Source organism: Phyllostomus hastatus, unplaced genomic scaffold, assembly GCF_019186645.2.
Source record: "Phyllostomus hastatus isolate PE091 unplaced genomic scaffold, TTU_PhHast_1.1 phas_scaffold_501, whole genome shotgun sequence".
Lineage (NCBI taxonomy): Eukaryota > Metazoa > Chordata > Mammalia > Chiroptera > Phyllostomidae > Phyllostomus > Phyllostomus hastatus.
In genome coordinates this window covers 250,626-270,152 of record NW_025334033.1, presented here as the reverse complement: position 1 = coordinate 270,152, position 19,527 = coordinate 250,626, and the positions used below count along the sequence as shown (strand labels likewise).

At 39.2% G+C, this 19,527-nt stretch overlaps 1 protein-coding gene, 1 non-coding gene and 1 pseudogene across 2 annotated transcripts; all 3 read right to left on the bottom strand.

The window, feature by feature from the left end:
• Positions 1-361: 361 nt before the first annotated feature.
• Positions 362-19,472, bottom strand: RAB2B (RAB2B, member RAS oncogene family). Its single transcript, XM_045823598.1, has 8 exons — positions 19,347-19,472; positions 19,060-19,131; positions 16,635-16,702; positions 7,470-7,552; positions 7,192-7,284; positions 3,769-3,880; positions 3,125-3,193; positions 362-2,443 (listed from the first exon to the last, which is right to left on the bottom strand). Exons 1-8 carry the CDS (start codon positions 19,390-19,392, stop codon positions 2,336-2,338), a joined length of 651 nt encoding a protein of 216 aa, XP_045679554.1. The 5' UTR covers positions 19,393-19,472; the 3' UTR covers positions 362-2,335.
• Positions 6,164-6,281, bottom strand: LOC123809056. The gene has a single exon (XR_006783931.1). It is a non-coding gene; the product is annotated as a small nucleolar RNA SNORA26 (small nucleolar RNA).
• Positions 10,120-12,474, bottom strand: LOC123808031 (annotated as a pseudogene).
• Positions 19,473-19,527: the final 55 nt, after the last annotated feature.

Genomic DNA, 19,527 nt, shown 5'->3' with positions numbered 1-19,527 from the left:
GAAGTATGGATGTGTCTGATCTAATAATTTCTGCTGTCTGCAATGATCTATAATAGTATGATTTAGACTGCTTTCAATTATATGATTTCCAACAGTCTTGGCCTTCAACAACAAACCAACATTCATATTATCTCATAACTACTATACTTCATCAAGGGTGAGAGATCCATTTTCTATAATTTGTGACCATTTCATTCAGAATATCAGCAATAATCAACACAGATCATGAATTTGTCCAGATACTTTTGTTTCTCATGTTTATCTTACAGTTGGTCAAATATTCAAGTATAGAAGGTTATGAATGGTTTGGAGAATAGAACTGGATGTAGGAATTCTTGAATTAAAGAGAGAGGCCCCAAAATACCAAAATGATATACTTTAATAGCTCTGAAAGCAGCAGCTCTAAATAGAATGTTCTTTGATCAATGCTGTGATGCCTATAATCACTCAAGATTTTTTTTGGTTGGTAAAGAAAAACTGTACAGAAACTGTAGGGTTATATTTACTGTTGTCCCAGCTGTGAGGGTATACACTAACCCCAAATTCAACAGTTTCAAATAAATCCCTTTTGGAATGAAGTAGTATTTTAAAAAAAAATAAAACATAATCAAAGCAATACTCAAAATATCTTCCAACTTCCTGTGGTGCAGGGTTAACTGTTACTACTACTAGTGGGGGCAGAATCCAGTACAGAATGGATGTATCTCAAGGAGTACTTCTTCCAATACCTTTGATATAATTCCCTACAAGGAAAGTATCTACTTATGTTTGGGATACAATCAGAAATGACACATGAAATATGAGCGGCTTGGATACATGCATATATTTAATAATGAAACAATTCTCCACCACCAACAAAAAAATTAGAAAAATTCATGAGACCTCAGTACTGTGTAGTAGAATGGGACATCACAGCAAAAAGATTCAGCAATTGACCCAGAAGACTGAATGATGAGGGAAGCCAAGGCAAATTTGGCTAGGATAGTATTATATATGCTCTTGAAAAGGAGAATGGCTGGAGAAGTACCCACTCACTAGACTGCTTAGAAGCAGGCAGCTTTACTGTACACTGCATGAAATGGAAGCAAAGAGCTAGGGAAGGGAAAGAGAGGAGAGGGAAAAGAGCAATATAGAATAACCCAGGGTATGCAGATGGAAGATAGAGAGACTGAGATAGAGTTACAAATAGATGACTTCTGTTTCCTCTGAAGTTTAAAATAGACTTGTCCAAGTCTTTAAGTATGTCAGTTAAATTCAATGACCACATAAATAGCACTAGGCACTGTGAAGGAATGGTGGAGGGAGTGGTTTACAAAAGTATAGGGATAACATGGTCCCTTCTCTCAAGGAGCTTACAACTTACGTGAGGAGACAAATTCCACACACAAAACAACTATAAAACATATTTACAAAGCAACATAAATACAAATAAATATACATATGAATAAACAACATATGAAAGCTAAGGGGTGCTGTGTCAATAATTGTTTAGAAGTTCTTAGGTCAAAGACTTTGAAGGAAAAAGGTTTGGACTTTGAGTATAATGTTAGCAGAGAGTAAGGCATGTGCAAGGACAGAGAAGTGGAAGTAAATATGATGTCCAGTATGTAAGCAGATTAGCTTGATTGGAATAAAAAGTCTCAACAAGTCCCATTAAGAAGTGAGTGTGATGAGACAATAGGGGTCTATTCAGTGAGAGACACTACAACGTTAGGTCTGGACCCTAAAACCAAATAAACAGGGAAAGATGTTTTCTTTAGGTAATGATCGTAAGTGGCCACAGGTTCAGGAGCAACTCCACTGTTCTCAAAAGTTTCATAGTTACTCTTAGACAGGGCAACTAGTAATAGAATGGCAGAGAAGTATTCAGCATCCTTGAGCAGTTCAAGTAGAAGGAATTGCCCTCTGCAAGAACTCTTACAAAATGGCATGTGGAAAAAGTAAGATTTCTAGACTGAGGAGCTAGCCAGATCCCAGTTATCTCAAGTGCTCACGCAGAATGTCCCAGACTCTTGTTACTAAGTCCTGGTGGGGAGCAAATTATGTATACTTCTAAAGTAATTTATTTTGAATTGCCATGACAATCAACTTTTATCCTAAAATTTTAGAAATTAAAACAGGAGGCTAAGAAGAGCCCTAATCTATAGGTAATGCTCACGTCCCTGAAGAAGGGACAGTTCAGTAAGGGCCCAAATTCTCCCCTGGTCGTTAAGTGGAAAGGCAAAACATCACACCTTGAAAAAGGCTTTTCTCAGCCAAAGTAAGACCTCTTTCTTTAAGCCTATTGATCTGAAGCTCTTCCAGGAAGGAAAAAAAAAGAGTCCAGGCCAGGTGTTCAGCAGCAGCCAGAGTTGGACTCTATGTCACCAGAGTTCCGCTGGGCGGTGCTGGGTCCCACTGATGTTGAAATACACTGTTGAGGACCGATCTTGATGCCATTTGCCTGTAAAAGAAAAGAAGCAACAGTTCCCACCTCAAGTGCTAAAGTAAATGGGAGAAAGAAGGGAGATAAAAGGAATAAGCATTAATTACACTTTCTAAAAGCAGATGTGACCTTGGCAAGCACCCATGTGCCCTAATCACACTTGTGGAACAAGAGTCTGTGACGGTGAAGATCAGATGACTGGCTGTAGTATAAGTATTATAGATGACTAGAAATGGGTTTTGTGCCCTTTTTAAGATGACTATTGTAATTAACGTTCATAGCTATGTACGGAATCAGGATGTGATTAAGAAAGGGGAGGAGCAGGCAAAAAAGTAGAAGTCGTATATTAGCATACAATTCTTTTTTGTTTTGCCCCAGAATTTGCCCTGCTAAGCAATTAAGAATTACACCTCTCCCAAGCTCTGGAATGGTAAAGAACTGAAATTGAGAAGAAAACCTCCCATACTGTATAAGCCTTTTAGATCACCAAGTAATAATCACGTTAAGCATTCCAGGTATCAGACTTGAGAAAAAAAAAACAGAAAATAAGGGCAGGTTTCTGTGCACCCACATGAAAAAACCAACTCTGAACCTACATGGTCTCAAATAGTATACTGTTAGGGGATGCTTACATTCTAGGGAGCTTCCCATCCTCTTTAAGACAAAGCAAAGTTAATTGCCAGCCCCACCCTTTCTCACCTCATTGTGGACATCAAATAAACCCTGCTGGATCTTCCTATATATTTCTTTTGCTGTATTAATGAAAGCCTAAAGGAGACATAAATTAGACTCAAGTTTAGGTACATAAATTAGGAAAAGAGAATACAAATGTTATCCCTATTTGAATTTTTAAAGTGAATTGGGAACAATTAGGAGAACTAAGTGAAAATGCAAAAGGTCCCACAAAGTCCTTGTAAAAGCCATGAAGCGTAGGTTCAAAAAGGAAAAAGGAATTACATGGCATTTTAATTCTGCCCAGTATGTTCCTAGATGGGCACCCTCTACATATAAAACAGACAGGCTTTCTTCTTAATCAGTTACTGAAGATACAGTCAACACCAGGCTAAGGAATGACTACAGCAGAACCCATTAGACTCTCCAACCAAAGTAATTTACAAATAACAGTGGTATCTAATCAAAACTTACAATTAATGTTACCCAAAACAAAAGTATAACCTTAGAAATCAAAGTAGAAAAATGGGACAATTCCTTTAAAGGCAGACATATGGTCACTCTGACCGTAAGACGTCCTTTGCTTACCCACGTCTCTGAATAAAAGAACAAAGATAAATGATGTAACCTCTGAAAAGCTTTCCCTACTTTTTTTTTTTTCCAAATAGTACCTCTTCAACATTGCAGGCTGTTTTCGCTGAAGTTTCCATGAATATAAGTCCATGTTCACGAGCAAAGGCCTCTCCTTCTTCTCTCTTCACATCCCTGCGGGACTCTAAGTCACTGCAAGAGATTAATTGGAGAGAAAACTAAAGTAAGATTCAAGTGAAAGAAGAAACTCTTCTAAAAGAGTCCCATTGCTATTTCAACTGTCAGTTAATCCATACAGAATGTAGATACTACATGATATTCTCTTATGTAAGGTTACTGATTTCTATAGTCTCTTGGAAAGTATCCTTCAGATCCTTGAAAGATGCTGCAGGGTTGAGGATAACACCTTATTCTATTACATAGAACAAGATTTATAAAGGGTTAGGCAATCCCCATAGTGGCTCAAGGCTTATGCCCTGTGATTTTTTTTCAAATGAGATACAGTGAGAGCAAAGGAAAGAAGATTAAAGGGAAATTCCAGTTGTTAGAAAAGGAAAAAAGTCGCAGATGTCCCATCCCATTGTGATGAGTCTTCCTCCTCTACTGGAATTAGTCCACAAGGAGAGAAGGGCAGTTGCCTTCACTTTCACTAGTTTCATTTATAGTATGTATAATACTATAATACTATATTATACTATATTATACTATATATTATTATATATTATTATTATATATTATTATATTATTATATTATATATTATATTAAATATATATTATTATTATATATTATATTATATTATATTATATATATATTATTATATATATTACTATAATATTATACTATAATACTATAATAGCAGCTTGCCATCAGGTAAATGAAGGATTCAGAAAAAAAATATAAAGTCAGGTGATACGGGATGGGAGAACAGAGCCAAGGACCGAGGAAGGGAATAAAGAGGGGCATGGGAAAATTATCCTTGTCTCTCTCTCTCCAGCATCATCAGTGTAGTCCAAGCCACCGTTCTCTCCCTTGCAGTACTGCAACTGGGACCCCACTTCAACCTTTACTCCCCTCCAGAAACACCTTTTAAAATCTGATCAAGCCACTGCTCTGCTTGACTTTTAAATGCTTCCCACTGTGCTTAGAATATCCAAACTCCTTACTAAGACCTGTAAGTGCTAAGCGATCTGGCTCCTGTCTACTCGGCAACCCCACCTAGCACCATCCCCCCTTGATTCACTCCAACCATACCAGGTTTCTCTCTGTACCATAACTTCCTTAGCTTCTTCCAGTTGGAGGCTTTCACAGTTTGTTCTCCATATCTAATATCTGGGTGTTGTTGTTTTTTTAAGCCTTTGCCCACCAAACTGTTATCCATCCTTCAGATTCCAGCTTAAATATCACTCTTAATCAAAAATGGGTATCTTGTTACTCTTTCATGGCAGTCTTTTTCCTTTCACTGCATTTACCATAATTTATAATTAGATACAAATAATGTATACTTAATATCTGTTGTCCTCACTAAACTCCATAGGAGCAGGGACATGAATTATTTTTGTTTCACCTTGTACACTTGAGGTCTGGCATAGTGTCTAGGACACAGGTTTTGCATAAAACTGACTAACCCAACACATGAGTACAGTTAGTCTGTGGCCACTTCTCAAATGGTACAACCTAGGGACTACTATGAACTCCCAACGGTTCCACAGGACACTTCAAATTTTCCAGGGAAACACAGCAACATTCAACATTAGAACATGACATTAACTACAAGCTTAAGATACTTCACAGTATCAACATTAGATCACAACAGATGCCATTTCCTATCTTCATATCTTTGGAAGCTAAGTTTTTGGCAGCTGCTGTGATAAAAAGCAAGTACCATGCAAAATCAATTTGGAACAAGAAGTGAGAGTGACAGTGTCCAATCTTGATTCCAAGGTCTGAGAAGCTATGCAGTGCCCAACAGACACATACAGGTTATCAATAAATAATTATGGCTATTTAAGAATGAAAATTTTATTAAACATTGTTTTCTTTTAGCCCTGGTCCAGAAGCTTCAGTTGGTTAGAGCACCATTACACACCACAGTTGCACCCCTGGTCAGGCCTCATACAAGGAGCAACCAATAAATGCACAAATGGGTGGAACAAGTTGATGTTTCTCTGTTCCTCGCTTTCCCTCCCACTCTAAAGTCAATAAATTAAAAATGTTTTATAAATTGTTTTAGCTTGGCTGGGGTAGCTTAGTGGATTGAGCATGGGCTACAAACCAAGGGATTGCCAGTTTGATTCCGTCAGGGCATGTGCCTGGGTTGTGTGCCTGATCCCCAATTTGGGGGTGCGTGACAGGCAACCACACATTGGTGTTTCTCTCTTTCTCTCTGTCTCTCCCTTCCCCTCTCTCTAAAAATAACTAAAATCTTTTAAAAATTGTTTTAGTTTATATTTTTCTTTATTTTTATGTTTTTGTTTAGCTGTGACTCCAGATAGGATCCAAAAAGGATTTTTACCATCTCTTCTCTGGGTTTTATGGAGACTTACTCAACCCTTCTATGTTGGCCTCTTTAGGTACCATGTATGTTTTTCATTCCTCAGTTACTAGGTTATAACAAAAACACTTACATTGTTTAGATCCAAGTATTTAATAACAAAATAGGCCTTTCTTTTGGCTTATGGGTACCATAGAAAATTTACTGAGAGTAACAAGTTTTGGGGAAGATGTGGAGAAATCAGAACACTTGTACATTGCTGGTAGAAATGTAAAATGGTATAGCCATTATGGAACAAAGTATGGAAGTACCTCAAAAAATTAAACACAGAATTACCATGAGATCCAGCAATTCCACTTCCGAGTATGCCCAAAAGAATCAAAAGCAGGGACCCACACAGATATTTGTATGCCCATGCTGACAGCAGTATTATTCGCAAGAACCAAAAGGTGGAAACAACCCAAGGATCCATCAGTGGATGGATAAACAAATGTAGTAAATACATCCAATGGAAAACTATTCAGCCTTAAAAAGGAATGAAATTCTGACACATGCTACAATATGGATGCACCTGGAGGACACTATGTTAAATGAAATAAGCCACCATCACAAAAGGACAAACACTGTAGATTTCACTTATACGAGGTGCCTAGAGTAGTCAGACTCACAGAGACAGAAAGCAGAACAGCAGTTGCTGGGGCTGGTGGGATGGAGAATGTGGAGTTAGTGTTTTATGGGAACAGAGCTTCAGTTTGGGAAGATAAAAAGTTCTGGAGATGGATGGTGGTGATGGTTGCAGAACAATATAAACATACTTAATGCCACAGAACTGTACATTTAAGAATAATTAAAAGCATAAAATTTATGTTATACATATTTCACCACAATAATTTTTTTACTGAGATATTAAGAGCAGCATAAACTAAAAAAGTCTGGGGACCAAGTGATTCGATGTCCACAGAGTACCCAGATGACTGTTAGTACTTATTATTTATTCAAATAAAATTTTACCTCTTATTCCCAATCAGCATGATAACCATGTTGGAGCTAGAGTGTTGCCTGGCATCCTCTAACCATGAGGTCAGGTGGTTGAAGGTTTCACGCCTACAGCAGAAAAATTTAGAAAGTGGGTCTGAGGCCCATTTCAAAATGCCAAAGAAATTGCAAATGTATGGGAAAAGGAGAAAAGCTACACGTGCAAATCAAAAATAAGACGCCATTCTTCTTTAGCTTTCTGATTTTGAGAACACAGAGAAGAGTCTCCCTCCCACCCACTAGCTCTGACTCACCTTGTGATGTCGTACACCAGCAGGGCTCCAGCTGCTCCCCTGTAGTAGGAACGGGTGATAGAACGGAAGGATTCTTGCCCAGCCTTTCCCACCAACATGGCAACAAAAAATATCCCAACAAAACCAGGTTATTTTCAGAGAACTGACTTGATCACATGCCATAATTTTTTTTCTTAATTTCTATAAGAAAAAGGAATTATCGAAAGGAAACATGACGGCCCAGGGAGAAACCCAGGAGGGAAATCAATAGGACTTAATTTTTTAAATAATTTCTATTAAGAAAAGAGAATTTGGAAAGGAAGTATGATTGCCCAGGGAGAAACCCAGGTGGGAAATCAATACTTTTTAAAGGGAATGCAATTGATATTTTGGGTGGGTCAACTCTTCCTGTGAGACCACCTATTAAATTGCTGACTGTCATCCCTGGTCAATGTGACACATTTCCATACATTTCCCAGTATCTCCTAGGAGAGAACTAGACATAGGAGTAGAAACTCAGTGCATGTTGTACGGTCAGTGCAAAAGTGATGTCAAACACATCACTTTAACCTTTCTGGTTTCCATTCCTTTATCTGTAAAAAGGAAAATTATCTTAGAATGCCAATACCCTGTCTAATGGATGTTTAATTTCAATGAATCAATGCAGAAAATTAGTCAGATACAAAGCACTTAAATTGGGCATATGCTGATGACCTTTAGTATTTTACTAACAAAGGCAGGATTACCAAAATGTCCCTTGCTGGGTGGGATCTTGTCATGGCAAATAGGAATAAGGCACAGGGAAAGAAGCCCAGGGTCCAGAACAGAGTTTTCCTTAAAAAAAAAAATTCAACTGTTCGCACTCTAATCTCATTTCCAGTTGAGGTCAAGATATTAAGTTTTATTTATAACTAAGTAAATTACCAATGCCCCCACACAATGGGTACTTTTGCTTTCTTGATGGAGCAGTTCTCCCCACCTCTCTGTACCTTAGGGGAAGCAAAAGCATCTTTTAAATAATAGTATTCTGAATATGTGAATACCCTGGACATTGAATCTATCCTATTAGGAAAGTTTCCACCTTCTTGAAATCAACTAATCTCATATCCCTACATTTGGATTGGGAAGGAAGGTTGTTATTTATATTTTAAAGATGGCAAAACTAAAATGTGAATGTGGGAAAATGGCTTTCTCATAGTATAATAACAATAATAGTTATTACACTAATACCACAAATGGAAAAAATGAGGTTCAAACCAGTAAGTTCAGTAACTGGCCAAAAGTTACGAAGTTTATGAATTCTAGATCTATATCTTAAACTTAGGATCCTCACACAAAAGTTTGTTTTCTTGGTCATTATGTCATATACTCTAAACCTGGGTTTGAAGATGAGAATTCGAGTACCCAATTCTAAGGTTACTCTTCCAACACAAGAATCTCTTCCCAAAAGAATCATGCAAATGTTCTGAGTTGCCTACCTGTTAGAACATCAGAGTCCAAAGATAATTCTAAAGAACTTGTTGGTAATACTAGTAATACTTTAAGATTTAAAATGTATGTTTTCCCTCCAAGAACTCACTTAAAGTTTTATTTATTCCCTAATAGTTTTATGTCTTAAATTGATACATTTTGCTTTTATCTCTTATTTACTTTTTTCTATTGTTTTTTTAATGTATGGAGTTTTCCATTTTTAATAATTTGGTTAAACAAAATACACCTTTTGTAAACAATAGCCAACAAAGCACAAAGCCAACACAAAAAGAGGTGGTGGGAAACAAAAGCAAGAAAAACAAAAAGCTTAGAGTCATCCCTTACTAGGCATCAGGGTCAGACCTGCCCCCTTCCTGAAAGAAAATGGGGCTTTTTGCCCTTGGGCATCAGCATGAGTCATCGTTCCTAACCACCAGAATTGGACATGAACAGAGAAACCAGGCCTGAAATTGTTTAAGTGTCTTTGCATATCCCATTGGCTTATGGACTCCAAGTACACATGGGGACTCCTTTGAACTGCCATTTGCACAGGCCCAACCAGATTAGAGAAGAGTTTCCTCCTCTTCCCAAGAGATGGCTTACTATCTATCACTAGCAGTGCCAATGGGCCCAAAGTACTTGTGACAATCAGCAAGGATGGCTGTAACTTCTGACTGGTAGTAGTTGGAATGACATTTTGCAGGGATAAGGTAAAGAGCTCTCTGTGGTGCCAAGGAGGTCTGATGTAGAAAATAGTGCAAAAGAGACTGCAGTCAGTTGCTTAGATGGTGTAATGCAGTAGCCGCTTGGTGGCCTCTGTTACTCAGTATAAAAAATGGCCTTGTTGGATTGAAGATACATGTGCAGAAAAAAGTGCTGAAGTAAACATGTGCTCCAGTCACAGTGGGGAGGAGAAAGCCTCAGCTTCATCCATTTAGCTTGCCTAAGTTTGACATGCAAACCCCAAACTGACTTTGCTGCTGAAGAGAAGTCTGGCCAGCCGGGCAGCTCTCAGGCCTGCCATGACCACTGACCTATAAGGGCTAAACAGGCCATTTGTGCCTACCTGCCTTCAGGCAACTACAATGACTTAGGTAACACACAGTGTGGTATAACACATACTTCCCCCACTTCTCTCTGTATTCTAAAGCTAGAGGAGAAAAGTGGCCTACAACTATTTAAAGAGGAATAGGGTAGTCAATTACCAATTGATTTGAAAAAGAAACTACAAAAAGATAACAATCCTAGTCCCTCTAACATAATGCACATAACCACCCAACTCGAGGACTCTGCTTGTCACTATAGTGACTCCAAGCCTAGAGCTTCTGATTCTACCTATTCTTTTCACAATACTTTCCTCCCCCAACTCTGTCTTAAACTAGTGGAATCTGATGTCGAAGGCAGGCTTAATTTTTTCTTGACTTTGTCAGAGGGGGTCAACTGGGAAAACTGCCCTTTGCTTATCTTGTGCCCCAGAGAATCCTAAATTAATGTAAGTTGGCAGGGACAATGCTGGAGTAAGACAGCACTGACTGTTGCCTGTGGCTTTGGCCATATCTTCTTAGGTATCTAGCTCACCCTGTCATGCTGGAATGTTACAGGATTCAACCATTTGGTATGAAATATCAGAGAACATGTCATTATAAAACTCCAAGGATGGCCATAAACTTCCCTTAAAAATAGGGTGAGGGGTGGCATTCAGCATTGGAGATGGCATGCTGTACTGCTGCTGGAGTTTTGGAGACAGTATCCTGAGAGGCCCTTTTTACTCTGGGTCCTTCAAACCAGTCACATGGGCTTTGCATGTACTATGTCTTCAGACCACTAGTTGCCAGGAAAGGGGAAATGGAGGCAGCATCTCCAGGTAAATCAGAGCAGCAGTGAAATCCAGAACCTCTGTCAAGTCCTCAGAGGAAAGGGAGAAATAAGCTAGGACCCACCTTTTTTCCCCTTCTCTTCAAATGAAACAAGGGTCTTCCACTGCTTGCCCTAAGCACAGAGCTCCTACCTTCCTTCCCCAGGAACAAGTAACCCTGGTTGGTTCTTTTAACATTTCACATATATATCCTATTGACCTGTCAAAGCTGAGAAGAAAAACCCCATGAGATATCTAGGGAAGTGACAAGGGCATACCCACTGTACAGGGCACAGGACATCACAGAGGATTTAGGAGATGGAGCTGAGGGAAGGTTGGGCCGAACTGCTACACATCAGCCCTCCAGCTCTGATGGGTCTCCACCTCTTCTGGTACCACCAGCAGGAGTTCACAGTTCTTTCCTTGCAAATGATGTTTTAGAAATTTCCTGAGCTCACTCTCACCTCCAATCCACTTGGTCATCTTCAGTTTGGAGTCAAGGTTGTAGCAGGCACTGCCAACTTCTTAAACACAGATCCAGTGCTGCCTTTTGAGAGGCAGCTTCAATAGACCCCAGCAAAGGCTGGAGGACAGATTCATGATGAAGCTCATGACATTAGTGAGAGCAATGGTACTAACATGCCTGCATTTGTCCCACCAAACAGCTTCACAGCCTTTGGTCTGAAGTGCTGCCATAGTGGCATTCATGTCATAGTTCCCATTTCCCAGCATGCTCTTCTTGTGAGGAGTAACCATGGCGTTTAGAGACAATCTCTGGAAAATCTCTTGCAGCATTTCCCAGGTGAATGCATTGCTCTATTGGAAGATGTTATTGAGGGCATGCAGGGCACAAAGTTCCTTATGTGGTTTTTCATGGTAGATTTGTAGGAGTGCAGCCTGGGGCAGCTCCAATGCAGATTTGGCCTTGTCGCCTTTCCATGGCACGCCAACTCATGTTTTTCATTTTAGTTTTCCAGAGAGGGCTAAAAATACCCCACCTTTCCCTTCTAAGGGAAAATGTAAGCTTCTTAGTCTGTTCAGGATTCCTGAGGTCCACCTTATTTTCTGGTGTCCATGATTTATGCTTTGTCAAGGAAAGATTGGAATCAAAAGGGAAAAAATCCACCTCTTCTCAATAGAAAAATAACCTTTGGATTAGTGTATTTCACTACACTGTGAAAATGTAGAATTTGGAAAACCTAATAAAACCAAAGACCATGTTCCCTTTTACCACCCTCCAAAAAAGCCCCACGATTTTCTTGCTGCATTTTCCTCTCTGGAAAAGCCAATCAGGCCTCAATGCAGGAGAACCAAACAGAATTGGCCACATTGCTCCTTTTCTTTCATTTCTTTCAAACCACAACACCACTGGCTCAGAAGACAAGGCCTAGGTGGTGGATAAAAATGCAAAATTTGAGCAGCTAGCTAGGGCTGGCAGCGTGGGATTGCAGGCAGTGCTGGAGCCTCCAATGCAGCTCTACATTCATTCTGTTGCGGTGGGGCCTGGCAGGGCATGGACACAGGCCACAGGTGCAGCTCCTTCAGAAAGCATGGACTCTCACCTCCTTGCTGTGGCCTACTGCAGGCTGCCACCTGGAGCTGTGGGCCACCATCTTGGTGGCACTTCTCCACTCTATCATTTAAAGACCTTCCTTTCCTGTGACCCAGTGAGAACAGGGAAAGTTTGAGGAAGACCCACATGATGGTTGAATTACATGGTAGCATTTAACTTTAGCAGCTGAAAATACTTCCAGTGGGTCATCAGAAAAGGCCTTTTTTAAAAAGATTTTTTAAAATATTTTATTTATTTATTTTCAGACAGAGGGGAAGGGAGGGAGAAAGAGAGGGAGAGAAACATTAATGTGTGGCTGCCTCTCGCATACCTCCTACTGGGGACCTGGCCCACAACCCAGGCATGTGCCCTGACTGGGAATTGAACTGATGACCCTTTGGTTCACAGGCTGGCACTCAATCCACTGTGTCACATCAGTCAGAGTGCCTTTTAAAATCAAATCACTTTACCTATTCATCTCAGTCCATTTCATGAACCACAGTTTGTGAGCCAATATGCTAGAAAGAGTGACTGGTTGGATTTGGGCTAGTCTGTCATCGGTGAGAGGTACCTCTGTGCATCCCCAATAAAAAAAATCTGAAGCAGCAAAGACTAAGATGGAGGCGTGATAAGGAGAATTAATAGTTTTCTAATTTCTCCCAAGTGGAAGGATCATACTGTAATTTCAAAATATAAACTTAGAAGTATTAATCCCTAAAAAGTCTGATACACTCATTTTCTAAGAGTCAAAATGCATTCCAAAATAAAATACAAATGAATTTGAGATTACTTAATCAATATTTTATATTAGCTACAGTACAATGCCTCTTCAGTTAGCGCAGTTATTTGGGGAACTATAGATACAGAATGAAGAAAGATAAAAAGTAATATGGCTCTCTAAATCCTTATCAATAACCAGAACAGTGACAACAAATCACTTTGGATAACTTGTTCTCTTTAAAAATACCTTCCTGGTAATCCCTAAACTGTTTGCATGTAGGATGGCTTTGGGAGTGAAGGAATGGGGTCAACAAAGTGGGAAGCCAAGGGAGGGGATGAACAATGGACAGGAAATCAGGGGCAACAGGGGAGAAATATCAGGCTTACCTGGAGAGTGGCAGAGGAGACAGATACCACATTAGAAGTAGGAACATTCTTTTAAATTATACATATAACTATATATATATAATTGTACACACACACACACATGGTCCAGCAGAAGTAATGCCTGCTTGAGTGTGGTTAGTAGAGTAATAATATGGTTAATAATTTATAGTTTTAATTTGAACATTTCACTTAAAATGTCATATGGTGTGCTTGAGTGTGATATTGTTATGTTACAGAATTACATGCTTATGATTCTGTAATAAAAGATTTTGCGATAAAAAGCAGGTGTTATTTGTGTTGGACCCTGTGTGTGTGTGTATTCATTTATTATTTTTTATTTTTATTTATAGGGGAAGGGAGGGAGAAAAAAAAAGAGAGAAACTTTGATGTAAAAGAGAAACATTGATTGGTTGCCTCTCATATGGGCCTCAACCAGGGGCTAAACCTGTGACTCAGACATGTGCCCTGACTGGGAATCAAACTGGAGACTTCGCTTTGTAGGACCATGTCCAACCAACTGAGCCATACTGGTGAGGGTAGTAGGAATCTCTTAAAAATTTCAAAATAAATAGGAAACTCCAGTATTCTGAAACCTAGTATCTTTTAATAATTCAACAAAGATTAGTCTAATCTCAAAACAATTACTAAAAGGAAGCAGAGCCTTGGCTGGGTGTCTTGGTTGAAGCATCATCCTATACACCAAAAGGCTGCAAGTTTGATCCCCTGTCAGAGCACATACCTAAGTCTCAAGTTCAATCCCTTGTTGGGGGTGCATGTGGGAGACAACCAATTGACGTTCCTCTCTCACTCTCTCTCTCCCTTCCTCTCTCTCTAAAATCAATAAACATGTCCTTGGGTAAGGATTTAAAAAAGGGGGTGGGAGGGGAGCAGACAAGAACTTGGCCAGCTGCATCACAAGTGACTATCAGGCCATGTAGTTCTGAGGATCCTGTCAACAGAGCAGTGGCTCTCAACTTTCTAAGGAAAAAAGGAAAATGCCAGCAAGCCAACACTAAGACATTCTTGCGACCACAACCATGACACTAACTGGCAGCTATTGGGTGTTTTGGCATCAAAAGACCCAGTTTTGGAAATTATAGAGGTTTAAGTTGAAAATGTAGAGTCTAGCTAATACCAGTCCTGACACCTATAGATTTTTCATTCTTTGTCACCTCCACAGAACTTTTCCGGTGTACTCTTTAGGTGGGCAACTCTATCTTTGTGGGAAATACAAAAACCAGGAATAATAACAGGGAAGTTGCAATACTTACTTGGATTAATAGTGAAAAAGAGCCCCTACAATAAAAAGAGAAGGGAACAACTGGCAGCTGTCTAAGAAATATATGAACTTAAATTTGACAGCAGATATAGAGTAACACCTTTCAGACTTTATTGAGAGAAAAGGGCTAGAGACAAAACTGTTCAAAGAAGCTGGAAGTTTTAGAGGTTATCTAGCTAGTGCTACCACTATCACAGATGTGAAGTGATTCTTATTCCTACAATAAGGGCAAGCCAATAGAGTAAAATGAAAAATCTAATCAGAAGGGCAAAAGGTTAATAAAATGTTTGCGAATACAACCATCAACTGTAACAGAAGAGTATCATCACAGTTTTGGATGCACATTAATCAGTGTATCCAAAAAGTGGTAACAACCTTGGAAACCACCAGAGAAGGGCTCAGGGCAAAAAGGGCCCAGAGCATCAAGTAACTATTTTTAAGACAGACATCTGCCCTGTCCAGGTAGCTCAGCTGGTTAGAGCATCATCCCAATATACCAAGGCCACAGGTTTGATCTCCGGCCAGGGCACATACAAGAATCAACCAGTGAATACGCAACTAAGTGGAACAACAGTTTTTTTCTCTTTCTCTCTCCCTTCTCCTCTCTCTTTCTTAAAAAAATCATCAATTAAAAAGAAAAAAAAAGACATCTGTTGGGGGATGTTGGGTAGAGAAAAAGGAGAAAAAAGGAACAGACTTGTGAACTGCTTCAGCCCTCAGTTCTGAAAAAATATAGAATCAGATAATAAGTAAATAAAAACAAAAATTTTAGCTGAATGTTAGGAACTATGTGCCTGTTCCCTTTAACTTAAAAAGAGAGACTAGAATATTATTTTTCTTAGGGAAAACAAAAGTACAAACCAAATGAGATAATGCACATGAAAGCAATTTTATCGAGATAAAATCACACTAAGTCAAGCTAAATTTTGGCAGTACTACATTTGTCAAATTTCAAAATATGTATAACCCTTGACCCAGAATTCCACTTCTGGGCAGGCATTCCACAGAAATCTTCAAACATCTGCATAAAGATGTGGTAAATAAGAAAGATCAGACCTGGCTAGTGTGGCTCAGTGGATTGAGCACCAGACTGCAAAGCAGGGGGTCACCAGTTCGATTCCCAGTCAGGGCACATGCCTGGGTTGCCAGCCAAGTCCCTGGTGGGGGGCACATGAGAGGCAATCACTCAACTGATGTTTCTCTCCCTCTCTTTCTCCCTCCCTTCCCCTCTCTCTAAACATAAATAAAATTAATCAGAATAAAAAACTTTTTAAAAAGGAAGAATAATCAATGAAACTGCAGTGGTAAAAAACTGGAAACCACCTAAATTTCCATCAACAGGCAGATGGTTAAATTATTATGGTACAGACATTATATGATTCTATGCAGTGGCTGAAACAGATGAGGCAGATCTATTTGTATTGACATTGAAGTCTGCACAACATAGAGATTGTTAAAAACACCTAAGTCACAAAGCTAGGTCTACTTTGTTCCAACTCTAAAAACAAAAAACAAAACCACTACCATACATTTGCTTATGTTTTTATTTCTGAATCTAAATACAGAGCAAAAGTCTGAATTATTAATAGTGGTTTACTCTGGCAAAGTAGAAACCAACATTGGGAGGGACAGAGGTTTATGGGTATAAAAAGTAACAATCACTTTTTATTCTACACACATTGTTGGCTTTCATTTACTAGAACAAATTACGTGAGTTATTTAAAACAAAAATTTGAAAATATGGCATTCTGAACTTGTAACTGTGACAGAAGGAAATGAAAGCTCCCTATCTCTTTGATTTCACTCTTCCCCTAGTTTCATCTCCACCATCAGCCCCACCCAAAGAGCCCTTTTCTCCTGCATCAGCCTTTAGTGTTATATTTGGATCTTAGTTATGGAGTAAACTATTTTGTCCTCTCTCACCGTATCCCAGATTTGCAGTTTGATTTGTTTTCCATCAATGTTGACCATACGAGCCCCAAACTCCACACCTGTCAGTGAAGACCAAGAGAAAGAATGTGATTCTCATGAACAGCCATGCTGAGTGATAGGTTCCTGTTTTTCTTCACTATGCTAATGACTTACCCTCCATCTGCCCTCAGTGCCACTAAGTCCATTATCACTGCCTATTTGCTACAATTAATTTTGTGTTCCTTGAAGTTTCATTTCTTTTCTAAAATTAAAAGCTGTGTGCTAGGTGATAATAATATCAGGAATGTAACCAAAAAGCAGATATGGGGATAAAACAAATTATGTCAGTTAGAAAAGGTGAATAAATTTTTACCAATGTTAGTTAATGCTTAAATTTGATTATGTGGTATTTAATTTCATAGCTTTTTAAAAAACTTCTAAAATTTTTGAAAATATTTCCTAGTATTTTCTTAAAGTCACTCTTTAGTCCTCTACATAAAACAATATTTCTGTTTTTACAATCCTAGAATTTGAGAAAAAAAAACAACATATCTAAGACATAGGTTTTCAAGAATGATATACTTCACACCTCTTCACACCTCCAATAATTCTCATACTTCTCAGAGGAGTATGGAAACTGACAGTATGAATAAAGGTTTTGGTTTACCTGGCATTCATCTTCTTTCAAGGTAATGTCAAGACAAAACTTAGAAACCGAAAGTCATTTACATTAAAACACTTGATCATAAGTCAAACAATTTGTCCTATTTTCTACTTTTATATAGTACTTTCCTGGAGGAGTTGATTTCCAAGTAAAAAAAGAACACTAATTTAGCTTCTATTAATAGGTCTATTCAGTATTCCACAATATGCATATACTTGGAATCTCTCTCTCACCTCTAAGGTGCTACAGTCAATAAGATTAAAAAATTGTTTCTTACTGCTGTTTACCGCTTCATCAAGAATAGTGATAGCTACTGAAAAAAGTCCCTAATGTTTTTTTCCCCCTTCTGGAAAATAGGAATGGAATTCAATGGGGAAGAATTAAAAACCAAAACTTCATCTCTTTTTATGCAACTTTTTCTAGTTATGCCCTCAGAGACTCTTATATTTTGCACATATTTTCTATCCAACTGCCTTGTTTATCTTGGCACAGAGGGAAAACATGATTTGATCACATCGTGTCTCTGACTTAAAACTTGTCATTTACTATTTCCTTCAGGTGTTTCAAAACTTGGTCCCTAATTTATTCTCTAGCTTTACCTTTTTACCACTCTCCACTTTAATATGGCTCCAGACATATTAAACTACTTTGTTTTCCAAAGGTAGCCTGATCTGTCATTCCTGAGCCTTTGCACGTTATTTCCTCTTCCCCAATCACTTTTCCTTTGTCTCTACAACCCCTTTGCCTAGTTAACTCCTGTTCATTCTTCAATTTCCAGGCTTTCCTGATAGAGGTGGCAGTCTCTCCTCCCCTTTTTCAATGGAAAGTTGTCACTACACTATATCTACTCCCAGCTCCACCTCCTATGTTGGAAGTTAGTATTTAAGGGCAGGTAATATTTGCCTTGTTAATGAAGTGCTGTATCATTGGCACCTATCACAGTGTGGGTGTCCACTTAATGTTCATTTCCGAAAATATTTTCCTGGTGATGCTATCCTCTAATCCTTTTGTAACCACATTAGTTACTTGGTTCTGAGTAAGTCCTTTAGAAGCAGTAGTAGCTCCAGATTTTCATAATGTGGGGCTTGGAGGTGGTGATATGGTAAGAATGGGAGTCAGAGACTTTATTCAGACACTGCATTTGCATGACAAGAAGGCTAGTTTTATGTAGTATTTCTTTGAGCTGAAGTTATGGAGATTATGGGGAAGGGCTGCTAAGGCCCTAGCAGGCCATGCCCTACCACATATGTGAGGGAGATGTTCATACTTTCCAGGATCACCAGTGTGTTTTTAGAACTCTAACATATTCTTTTCCTTGTAAGTTACTAATTTAATCTACCTTTTAATTTTAAATCTGGGATGGCTCTTCAATTTGCTTCTTCCTCCCCGCCACTCAAAAAAAAACTATATATTGATGATTACCTTTGCAAATATATGTGAGGCTGGCCCTAATTTACCGTAAAGTGAGTTCTAAAGTAAGTAATTATGTTTTCCGGGATCTTTCATAAACATTCAAACTGCATTTGGAAAAAAACCCCTAGAGCAACTAATTCATATCTCACCACGTTTCTAAAGTAACCTTTTAATTATTTACTCCCCATCACACTACACCCCATTTACAGCATTTGACTGGTCACTTTTCTTTTAACATAACTTTGGACTAGTTTAAAAGAAGGGAGAGCTAACTTTTTACTTCAAACCCTGAAGGCTGATAACTTTACACTTTAGCCAATCAGGTTTCATTACTGTTCTCAGAAGGGTAGATGCAATTACCTATTGTGAGGTCGTGGACAGGCTGGAACCGCTTGTCTGTAAACTGCAGGAGGAGACATGACTTCCCCACACCTAAAAGAGGACGCACGTTCTAGCATTCAAACGGCTTGGGAGCTGTACAGAGTCTGGGCGTCCGAGACTAAGAAGGGGAACCCCTGAGCCCCGCCCCCGGCCGCCCCGCCCCCGGCCACACAACACATAACCGCCCAGCCTACTAAATGACCCCGCCCCCAAAACCTGCTTTGGGATCCCCGCCCCAGCAGTGAGGGCAGTCATCCGCGGGTTACCTGTGTCCCCGATGATAATGTATTTGAAGAGATAAGCATAAGTCATGGTCCTGTTTCCTCTGGATTCCGGGTCCGCCCGACTTCAACAGCCACTTACCTCCGGCCTCTCTAGCCACTCAACCCGCCCATCTCCGGCCGCTCTAGCCCAGATCACGTCTCTATTGCTCTCCCCAGATTTCCT